The sequence below is a fragment of the Vulpes lagopus genome, chromosome 7 (assembly GCF_018345385.1).
Source record: "Vulpes lagopus strain Blue_001 chromosome 7, ASM1834538v1, whole genome shotgun sequence".
NCBI classification, from domain to species: Eukaryota; Metazoa; Chordata; class Mammalia; order Carnivora; family Canidae; genus Vulpes; species Vulpes lagopus.
In genome coordinates this window covers 11937246-11948219 of record NC_054830.1, presented here as the reverse complement: position 1 = coordinate 11948219, position 10974 = coordinate 11937246, and the positions used below count along the sequence as shown (strand labels likewise).

The following is a 10974-nucleotide window of genomic DNA, read 5'->3' as shown; positions in this document are numbered from 1 at the left end:
TTCGATCCCGGGTCTCCAGGATCGCACCCTGAGCCAAAGGCAGGCGCTAAACCGCTGCGCCACCCAGGGATCCCCTGCATCAATTATTTGGAAAAAAAGTCAGTTTAGCCCCGGGCCCACGCTACACGGCAGAATACATTTGCCATTCGTCAGCTGATATAAACCAGGGTGATCCCGTTACTCCCTCGCTCCCTCACTTGGTGTACTCAAATGTGTGCAGTGTGGTAGGACCTCAGTGAGCCATAAAATGAGAGACACAGAGGGGTGCCTGCGTGGCTCGGTTGGTTGAGTGGCCGGCTCTCGGTTTCTGCTCAGGTCATGATCTCAGGGTCCTGGGATCGAGCCCCGTGTTGGGCTTGAGCTCAGTGGGGAGTCTGGGATCCTCTCTCTCTCTCTCTCTCTCTTGCTCTCAGTCTCTCTCTCTGCCCCTACCCCTACTCTCTCTCAAATAAATCAATAAACCTTTAAAAAAGATTACAGATGTGAAGTCTCTTAGGTAGTCATGGAACCCCAAACCAGTACTTCTTGATCTGGGGCGATTATGCCCCCAGGGACACTTGGCAATGTCTGGAGACGTTTTTGGTTGTGACAACTCGTGGAGATGGCTGCCGCTGGTGACGAGGGGGTGGGGCCAGGGATGCAGCTCAATGCCCCACGGTGCACAGGGCAGCCACGGCTACAGAGCATGATCCGGCCCCAAGTGTTGACAGAGTCAAGGTTGCGACTGGCTCAAGCCTGTCCTCAGTGCCCACCAGCTCAGCATTGGAGCTGCCTGGCACTCGTGCCTTCATGAACTGTCTCTGGCCCGTTGCCCTGGGACTCCCCAGGGTGATGCTGGGTCTGGGTGCTAACTCAGCTTTGCTGATGGGGCAGGGTGCTGAGTCAGGGACTCACCTTACCCTCTGAAAGCTCCCATTTCCTCTACTTCACACCATATTTTGTCACCAGCCTGGGTGTCCCGGGCTCCCTGACATACAGGAAACTCCTGGCAGAAAAAGACAGCTCTTGTACACTTCCCCCCACCCTGGAGTTACTCTTGGGAGGTCATTTTGGCGATGCCTAAAGTCCCCCCACCCCTTCAAACCTTCATCCCTTCTAACCCCTTTACCCACCGCCCTGGAGGACAATCTAAAATATGACAATCTAAATACGACACTCAGTGCTTGTTTGCATAAGCAGCTTTTGGCATGTCTAATGGAATATTATGCAGCCATTTCAAATGGTAATAAAAACATCATGGAGGGAAAAATATGGAAAAAATGGTTTTAATCTTGCTTGGAAAAAAAAAAGGGGGGGGGGATGCTGATCATTACAACCATGTGAAAGCAATTCAACACCTAAACAGAAATCCCTCCCTCTAAAAACCTTTGATTGGAATCGGGTTGTAGAATGCAGGATAAATTGTTTTTCTTTTTGGTATTTACTATTTTTCAAATGGATGCCAGGACTTCTTTATGGAAAGGAAAAGTGTCCAGGTTCTGTGTGTTCTCACGGTGATCCGAGATGGGGCTCAGCAGTGAGATTTTAGTCATACTTGTCTCTGGGTGACACCTGCCATCAACGCTTGCTCCCAGGACAGGGCCACGTCCTTGATGATCAAAGCATTGAACGCTGCTCTTTTAGGAATCAGCAGTGCCCTCCACCCGGGGCACTGATGATATCCGGGGCTGGAGCATCTTCTGGGTGGCGGGGTGGGGGGGGGGCTGCTATATGCATCAGAAACTGCTTAACAGCACCCCGAACCTCCCCCCACCGGATGCCAGCACCCCCCACCCCCAGCTGTGGCAGCTGAAAGTCTCTGGACCAGCTGGTTGAGAACGACGCATCCTGAAGATGATGGATATTGTCATTTGGGTTTTCAGAAAGGGGCAGCACAAACGATGAGAGTTATTTTCTTATTAATCAGCGGAGGAGGCTGAAGCGCACACGGCACCTCTTTCTAGCAGTTGGAGGCGCTCGGGGAAACGAGCTCAACGTTGTCAGTGGTCCCGTTACAAAGGCCTCTCATCGGACTCCGAGGCCTCGGGGGAACCTGGGAGGTCTTTTTGAGCAAGCCAGAAAAATGGTTTTACCTGCAAGTTTAAGCTCAACCGGAAAGACTGGAGACCCTACGCAGAGTTATTTTAAAATCTTTTGTGAGTCTTTGTTCTATCCTCATGGCCTCCGGAACCAGCTGTGAGCAAAGAAGAGCATTTCCATGGGTCGGCGGGGCCCCTGCTCTGCTCTGAAACGGTTTTTTGCAAAAGCCGCAGAGTGGGTATGGGGCGGCTCACACACTCACACGCCCTTCAGCAGCAGCGGCGCTGGGCCCAGGCTATTCACTCGAGAAAGATGAATCAGATTGTCATCTCCCATTTCTGCTTTTTGTGGATTACCCAACGCTCTCAGCTGTTTCCAGGACTGCCTTTGGGGGGGAGGAAGGATGGAGGGAGGGAGGAAATCCCAGCCTCTGTCGCAATGGGGCGAGAGTGTTTTAAAATAGGCGCTGCTTACAAGCTATTTTCACTTTCTGGAAACAACTTGTGCAATTGTTGGTAGTCATGGTTACCCACTGGGGCCCTTGACGAGGGAGAAAATGAGGGGGAACCTGCCAGGGAGAGGCACCTCCTTGCCTGACCGAGACATTCAGGGTGCAGTGCAGGGGTCTCCCCCAGCTTACGAGCGGAGTTTCTGGAGCGGCCACCTCCAGCCACCAAGGCAGGGGCTCTGATGTGATTCCCTCACACCAGGGCACCTGCAGGAGTGCGTCTCCTAGCCCTTCAATGCAAGCAACAGAAAGCCCCTGATCCCTTCTAGTGGGGTTCAGGGATCCCCGGGATGCAGACAGACCAGGCTTGCATCCTAACGCCATCACTCCATAGCTACCTCTCTGAGCCTATTTTCTCATCTGGGAAAGAGCACCCACCATACATAGCCCTCAAACATGGATTTTATTTTATTTTTTTTAACAGGATGGGGAACTCACTCTTTAAAAAAAAAAAATCCTGCTAAAAGGCAAGACTAGTAAAAGGCAAAGCAGGTCAGAAAATTAGCATTTTGCCCCTTTCTAAAGAAAGAAAGAAAAAAAAATAAAGGTGTGTGAGGCGTGGGGCGAGCCTGCACACTCCAGAACTTTGGCTAAAACCTCAGAAACTTCCAGAAAGAGGTAAAGCTTTTTTCAGCCCAGAGGAGGCCACGTCAGTGGGACCAGCACTTTCCCCAGCTCAGGGGAAAAAGAGGCAATTTATGGCTCGGGGAACAACCTTAAAATAACTCTCCCTCAGTCTTAAAATGTAGTGTTTAAATTTATAGAAAAACCCACAGGTTCCTGGCAGCTGGGTGCTGCAGCTGGCAAGCCAGGGTGCTGGCTGGGGCAGGACACACTTCACCCCACCTCTTACGGGCTGCTTTCCACCCAAGCTGCCGGTTCCCGTCCCCAGTCCCACCCTACACCCCAGCTTCCAAGCAGTCAGACCAGCGCAGTGATTTTTCAAAAGATGCAAAACTTTCTTTTTAATTAAAAAAAAAAAAAAAAAAAAAACCAACAACAACAACCAAAGTCTTAAAAAACTGAACCAGGGAGCCAAAATGCCCACCTGTCTCCTTATTTACAGTAATACAATATGTCACAGTTGCTATGTACAATATTATAAAAAAAAATGTCGAAGACAGTACAAATTAAGGCTGCATTTCTCACAAGGCATCAAGCCTCGATCCTCTAGTGTAGACCCGGTGGGATGGGGGGACGGGAAGACGACACTGAATTATTGCACCATTTTGAAAACAGAACTCGTCAAGGAGGATCGCGGTCTTCTCCCACCGGGCCTTCAGTCTCTGATGGGGGCCGGGCGGCAGCGTTGGCGTCGCGGGGAGGGCCCCCCCCAAAGGCCACGCTGTGCCCAGCCCGGTCCTCCGGGCCCAATAAATACCAGTCACAGTTTGGGAGGGGGCCGCGCGCGGCGCGTGGGACCCGCCACGGCCGCGCGCGGGGGGGGCGTCCGGGCTACATGTGCCGCTTCATGTGCAGCGCCAGGTGGTCGGAGCGCGAGAAGGCACGGTCGCAGAGGTGGCACTGGAAGGGCCGGTGGCCCGTGTGCTTGCGGTAGTGGCGCGTGAGTTCGTCGGAGCGCGCGAACTTCCAGCCGCAGCCGTCCCAGTTGCAGTGGTAGGGCTTCTCGCCTGCGGGGGGCGACAGCGGGGTCAGCGGGCTCCCCGGGACTCCGCGCCGCCCGGCGCGCGCGCGCTCCCCGCGGCTGTGGCTATCGGGCGCGCGCAACCTAGTCCTAACCAGCTCCCCGAGCTGCGCGGTGCGGGTGCGGGTGCGGGTGCGGGTGCGGGTGCGGGGGGGAGGAACCCACGTTCCGCACCTCTAGGGATCCCAGGCACCAGCCCCCCGCTCTCAAGCTTTCCCGATTCTCGCCCCCAGGGCGCGCAAAGGGCGCGCTGCCCACTCCCTGGCGCCTCGAGCCACGCCCCCGGGAGTCCTCCGCTTGCCTGCACCCTCTCCCTGGCGTTCTGAGACCCAGCGACCCCCTAGGTTTCCAGGGCGCGCGCACCCCCTCTTCCCAAAGCCTGAGGCGCGCTCCCGGGAGGGTGCTAAGCGCAGCCCCTGGAGCCGCGCCTCCCGGGGAGTCCTGAGCGTGCGACCCCCTCCCCGGCTCCAGGGCCACGCCCTCGGGGAGGGGTTCCTAAGCCCGCGCCGCTCGGCCCCCCCCGCCCGCGCTCGCCGCCCACCTGTGTGCGTGCGCAAGTGCGCCTTGAGGTGCGAGCTCTTGGTGTAGGTCTTGCCGCAGCCCGCGTAGCTGCAGGTGTGCGTGGCGGTGCGCTTGCGCGGCCAGGAGCGGCGGCCGCGCTTGGGCTTGGCTTCCAGCAGCTCCAGCGGGGACGCGGGAGGCGTGAGCAGACCTCGGGCGGCGGGCGGCGCCAAGCCCAGGGCCGCGGCGGCGGCGGCGGCGGCCGCGTCGTCGAAGAGACCGAAGGCGGCGGGCGCGGGCGGCGGGTAGTGCAGGCCGGGGCCGGGCGCTCCGAAGCCGGGGCCGCCGAAGGGCGGCGGGAAGGGCGCGCGCGGACCGGGCGCGGGCAGGCGCGCGGGCCCGTCGGGGCTGAGCGGCGGCGTGTCGGGCGGCGGCGGCGGGCGGCCCCCGGGGCCTCTCATGCACGCCGCTGCGGGGCCCGGGGCGCCCTCGCGCTTGAGGCCCCGCGGCCCGCGGGCCAGGCCGGGCGCGCAGCCGTAGCCTCCGCCGCCGTCCGCCTCGGGGGGCTCGGCCTTCACCAGGCGGCCGGGGGGCGCCAGCAGGAAGCGGCCGTGCAGCGCGGGTCCCGGCGGCACGTCCAGCTCGGGCCGCAGCAGCTCGGACACCAGGCCGCCCGCGGGGGCGCCGTAGGGCGGCGGCGCGCCGGCCTCGGGGTAGTAGAACGCAGGCGGCGGGGGCGGCGGCGGCGGCTCGGGGGCGGCCTCGGCGCCGAGGCCGTCCAGCCCCATGGACAGGATGAAATCCAGCACGCTGTTGAGGTCGTCGTCGGTGCCGCCCGCCTCGGGCTCTGCGCGCGGCCAGCGCTGCGGGTGACAGAGCGGGAGGGCGCGGGCGTGAGCGCGCGGCGGGCCCCGGGGTCGCCGCCCGCCGCCTGAGGTCTGCTACCCGGCGCCCGCGGTCCACTCCCCCGCGGCCCGAGCTTTACTTCCCCGAGCCGGCCGCCCCCGCCGCCCGCGGTCCCGCCGCCCCCGAGGTCCCTGCCGCCCTCACCTCCTGCAGGCCACGCTCGCGGCACGGGCTGGCGAAAGTGGAGAAGGACGGCAGGATGGGCTCGCTCAGCGCCATGGCTGGGGCCCGGGGCCGACGGGGTCGGGACGCCGGCGAGTGGCTGCCCGGAGCCGGGCTGGTCGGGGCGCGGGCGGGCGGGGACGCTCTGCGGCCGGCGGCCGGGCCCGCCCCAGCCTTATAGGCGCGGCGCGCGGGGGCCGGGCCAACGCGGCGGCGGCGGAAACGCGTCCCGGATGGGGACGAGCTCCGGGCGCAGCCTAAATTTAGCCGCGGTATATAAGCCGGCGGGCGGCGGCGGCCGTGGCCACTGCGGCCGCCAGGACTCCGCGCAGCGCCGCCGGCCCCGCGCGCACCGCCAGGCCGCGCCCCCTGCCGGGCCCGCCCCCGCGCGTCTCCCCGGCGACGCGTCAACACGCGCCCCACAACAGCGGCGTGACGCCCAGGGATCCCCGGGGCGCCCCGCGGGCTCGCGCCTGCCCGGGGCCCTGGAGCGGAGGCGGCATCCGGGCCCGGGGATCGCTGACGCACGGGGAGGACGGCGCCCGGCGCCTCACGGGGCTCCTGGACGCCCTGATGGTGGGCGACGTTGGCCCGTAGTTTCAAGGGGGTCCCCAGAATGCTAGAGCCCAGGAACGCTGGCTGGAGGAGGGGGCTCGGGGTCCCCAGGGTTCGTAATGGGAGGGGAGACCAGGCCCCTCATTCTCAGGGAGCCCACTAAGCCTGACCCGCTGATATGCCCATCGCTCTGTAAAAAAAAGAAAAGAAAAGAAAGAAAAAAACTCTGCATGATGACGTCAACAAGTGTTGGGTCCTTGAGACGCTCTCCCTCAAGGAAGCCCCCAGGGAAACTGAGGCCCGGTCCTCCAGAGGCTGGTAGGCCCGGTGACCTGCGTAGGTGAAGAGGCTGAAGGCAAGGATGACAGTCTCTACTCCAGCACAGACCCAGCGCTGGGCGGGAGGGGCTGGAGGTGGCAGCAGGGGACCGGGAACAAGCCTGTCTGGTCCGCATCTTGAACATAGCACTGGGGTCACCCACAGCGCAGCCCTGCCAGCAAGGGACTGTCACCGCCGTCGTTACTGTGTGCTGGGCCTGAGAGGGCGCTGGGAGCGCAGCAGCCAGCAGGCAGGCAAACGCCCCTGCTCTTGGGGGCTTCCAGGAGGAGGTGTAAAATAAACAAGCGTACTGGGAATAGGAACCTTCGGGAAACGTGAAGCAGGGGGTGCAAGATACAGGGGGGAGGGAGAAGTGTGTGTGGGGGGGGAGAGGATGATGAGCATTTGAACCCCACCTCAGCCAGGGCCGTATGAGTCCAGAGCTGGAGAAACAGGGAGCCAGTGAGTGCAGAGGGAGAGCATCTCGTGGTGTATCACCGAGCCAGCATCCCGCTCCGTCTCTTGATTCCAGAACCTATGGATGTTCCAGGCCTGGAGGCACCCATGGCGAGGTGGTGAGGGGTACACGAAGCTCCTGACCTGGATGCCTTCTCGGAGCCAGGAGGGCTTTGCCACTGACAGCAGCTGGGCCACCAACAGCCCAGGGCCACTGTGTGGGGGGTGGCCTCGGCACCACACAGGGACCGAGGGGGCCCCTTGGGGGTCTGTGATCCTGGACCCTCCCAGCTGGAAGGAACCTCAGAGGTGTGTCACCCCGCTGTGATTCATCCAACTGTAGATTCGGCAAACACATGTGGATAAGCCCCATGCATCAGGGGATGGGGATCCAGAGGGGCCCCAGTGCCAGGAACAGTGGCTGGAGGGGACAAGGATGTCCTCTGCAGCTTCCCTGGGCCTCTAGAGGCTCGGGCTGAATTCAAACATCCCTCCTGCCGCTGCCACCGTGATGCTTGAGAGTCAGCCTCAGCCACTGACCCCTGGCTGTGTGACCTTGGGCAGGTGGCTTTGGCTCTCTGGGCTTGCTTCTTCATCTGTAAAACACAGATAATAATGGTACCTTACCCCACTGCGGTACTGTAAGAGTCATGCAGTTTCTCCGTGTGTGTGTGTGTGTGTGTGTGTGTGTGTGTGTAAGAGCTGATGACATCCGGTGAGCTCTGCAGGTTCGGGTTTGATGAGCCATCTGTATGCTTTTCTCACTGCCTTTTCCTGGGCCTCTGTTTCCCCATATGACAATGAGGGAAAGATGAAGGGAATCGAATTTGGTCTCCAAGGTGTATGATGGTCTGTTCCTTCCCTCCACCTCTGACGGCCCCCACGGCTCCCTCCAGCTCAGCCTTCTCCCTTCTTGGATTCCTTGCAGGTTCTGGAATGCACCACGCACCCGCCGCCCTCCAGGCCTTTGTTCTTTTTTTTTTTTTTTTTTTAATTTTTTTAAAATTTTTATTTATTTATGATAGTCACACACACACACAGAGAGAGAGAGAGAGGCAGAGACATAGGCAGAGGGAGAAGCAGGCTCCATGCACCGGGAGCCCGACGCGGGACTCGATCCCGGGTCTCCAGGATCGCGCCCTGGGCCAAAGGCAGGCGCCAAACCTCTGCGCCACCCAGGGGTCCCCCTCCAGGCCTTTGTACTTGCCGTGCCCTCTACCCGGCGTTTCTTCCTCTCACTTCCCATTTGCTTGGCTCCGCCTCATCTTCCCTTCCCATCCTCTTCACTAGTGAACTTAATTTTTTAAAAATTTATTTTATTTTATTTATTTATTCATGACAGACACACACACACAGAGAGAGAGGCAGAGACACAGGCAGAGAGAAGCAGGCTCCATGCAGGGAGCCCGACTCAGGACTCGATCCCGGGTCTCCAGGATCACACCCTGGCCAAAGGCAGCGCTAAACCGCTGGGCCACCGGGGCTGCCCAGTGAACTTAATTTTTTAAGGCGCTGTTAGGTTTACAGAAAACACGAATAGAAAGTATACAGAGTTCCCATGTACCCCGCCACATAGTTTCCCCCGGCATTATATGATTCATTTTTTAACTTGATGAGCCAATGTTGATGCATCGTCGTTAGCTCAAATCCACAGTTTATACAAGGGTTCACTCTCGATGTAGTACCTTGTATGCATTTTGACAAATACACACCATGTATCCACTCTTACACTATCATACAGAATCGTTTTGCTGCCCTTAAAGTCCCCTGGGCTCCACCTCTCCATCCCTCTCTCCCCCCTAACCCATGGTTCAGGTCCACAATTTTGCCTTTTCCAGAATCTCTATCGTAGCACATACAGTAGGTAGCTTCAGACTCACTCCTTTCACTTAGCGATGTGCGTTTTAAGATTCCTCTATGTCTTTTGTGGCTTGAGAGCTCGTTTCTTTTTTAATGCTGAATAATATTCCGTGGTATGAAAAAACAAACAAACAAACAAAAAAATATTCCGTGGTATGGATGAGCTCAGTTTATCCATTCACTTATTGAGGGATATCTTGGCTGCTTTCGGTGTTTGGCCATATAGTTGCCAGATTGAATATATATTGAGTATGGCTGCTGTAAACATTCATGTGTAGGGTTTTTCATGGACATGTTTTCAAATTAATTGGGTATACCCAGGGCTACAACTGATGGATCGTAGGCTAGGACTGGGTTTAGACCACCAAACTGCCCTCCGAAGTAGTAGTACCATTTGTATTCCCACCAGTGGTGAATGAACAGAAGTTGTCACTGCTCCGCATCTTCGCCAGCATTTGGCGTTGTCGGTTTTTTGTATTTTAGCCGTTCTAATAGGTGTGCAGTGGTATCTCATTGATGTTTTTAATTTGCATCTCCTGATGACGTGGGATGTGGAGCATCTTTTCATTTGCTTGTTTGCCATCTGCATATCTTCACCAGTGAGGGGTCTGTTCAGATTTTTGGCCGGGATTTTAACTGTTTGTTTTCTTACAGAGTTTTTTTTTTTAATTTTTATTTATTTATGATAGTCACAGAGAGAGAGAGAGAGAGAGAGAGGCAGAGACATAAGCAGAGGGAGAAGCAGGCTCCATGCACCGGGAGCCCGATGTGGGATTCGATCCCGGGTCTCCAGGATCGCACCCTGGGCCAAAGGCAAGCGCCAAACGGCTGCACCACCCAGGGATCCCTCTTACAGAGTTTTAAGAGTTGTTTGTATATGTTGGACACCAGTCCTTTATCGGACTGGTGATTCGCAAAGATTTTCTCCTAGTCTGTGGCTTGTTTTTTGAGTCTCTAACAGCGCCTTTTGTAGAGCACAAGTTTTTCAATTTAAGGAAGGCCATTATATCACATTTTCCCTTTAGGATTGTACTTTGGTCTTGTATCTAAAAAAATCACCAACCCCCAAGGACATCCTGATTTTCCCCTATGTTATCATCTAGAAGGTTTATAGTTTTGCATTTTACGCTTCAATGAATGAGTTAAAAAAAAATTTTTTTTTTTGACATGTGAATACCTAGTGGTTCCAGGACTATTTGTTGAAAAGGCCATCCGAGCTCATCTGTGCATTTCAGGGTGAGCGTGGGCTCCGCTGACCCCACCCACGACAGCCCTCCCCACGCTGTGTAGTTCCTTTTCTCGGATTCCATTTTTTGTTTGTTGTGTAGCACTTTGGTTCACTGGTGGTCATTATTTTATCCACCTGGTTGTGCTTTTTTCCCCCCTGTCGTGCCCATAAGTAGTGTGTGAACTGCAGGGAAGGTGGGAACCAGGTCTGGATCCTGGCCCAGCCTAGCACACAGTAGGCACTCAATAAACATTCAGTGGGTGGTTGAACAAGCAGACAAATGGATAGATCTCCTGCAGCTCCTCAGAGGAACTTCTGTGGGTGGCTCTGTGCTTCTGCAGGCCTGTCCACAGTTTCTCCTCCTCCTTGTCACCATAGCTAATGGTTTGAACACGTCCCCAAGAATATGTCCGAGTCCTCACCACTGGTGCATGTGAATGTGACCTTATTTGGAAAGAGGGTCTTTGCAGATGTGATGAAGGGCCTTGAGGTGAGGTTATCCTAGGTTAGCATGGGCCCTACATCTAATGATCAGTGTCCTTTTCTTTTTTTCTTAAAGATTTTATTTATTTATTCACGAAAGACACAGAGAGAGGCAGACAAACAGACACAGAGAGAAACAGGCTCCCTGCAGGGAACCCGATGTGACACTGGGTCCCAGGACCTTGGGATCACATCTGAGCAGACACTCAATTACTGAGCCACCCAGTGGCCCCAATGAGTCTCCCTATTGGAGAAAGGACACAGAGTCACAAGCACAGAGATGACCCTGGGAAGATGGGGTCAGAAATCAGAGCAATGTAGTCACAAGCCAAG

The 10974-nt window shown here is 57.0% G+C and overlaps 1 protein-coding gene across 1 annotated transcript; it reads right to left on the bottom strand.

The window, feature by feature from the left end:
* Positions 1 to 3471: 3471 nt before the first annotated feature.
* KLF2 (Kruppel like factor 2) lies at positions 3472 to 5901 on the bottom strand. The gene is made up of 3 exons (XM_041764439.1): positions 5724 to 5901; positions 4714 to 5536; positions 3472 to 4158 (listed from the first exon to the last, which is right to left on the bottom strand). Exons 1-3 carry the CDS (start codon positions 5796 to 5798, stop codon positions 3983 to 3985), a joined length of 1074 nt encoding a protein of 357 aa, XP_041620373.1. The 5' UTR covers positions 5799 to 5901; the 3' UTR covers positions 3472 to 3982.
* Between the last annotated feature and the right edge of the window lie 5073 nt (positions 5902 to 10974).

Bases quoted from the DNA above. Each gene is read 5' to 3' on its own strand.
- KLF2 (XM_041764439.1), bottom strand. From the start codon at position 5,798: ATGGCGCTGAGCGAGCCCATCCTGCCGTCCTTCTCCACTTTCGCCAGC. The intron at 5,537-5,723 runs GTGAGGGCGGCA...TGTCACCCGCAG, and splicing joins GCGAGCGTGGCCTGCAGGAG to CGCTGGCCGCGCGCAGAGCC. The intron at 4,159-4,713 runs GTGGGCGGCGAG...CGCCCCCCGCAG, and splicing joins GCACTTGCGCACGCACACAG to GCGAGAAGCCCTACCACTGC.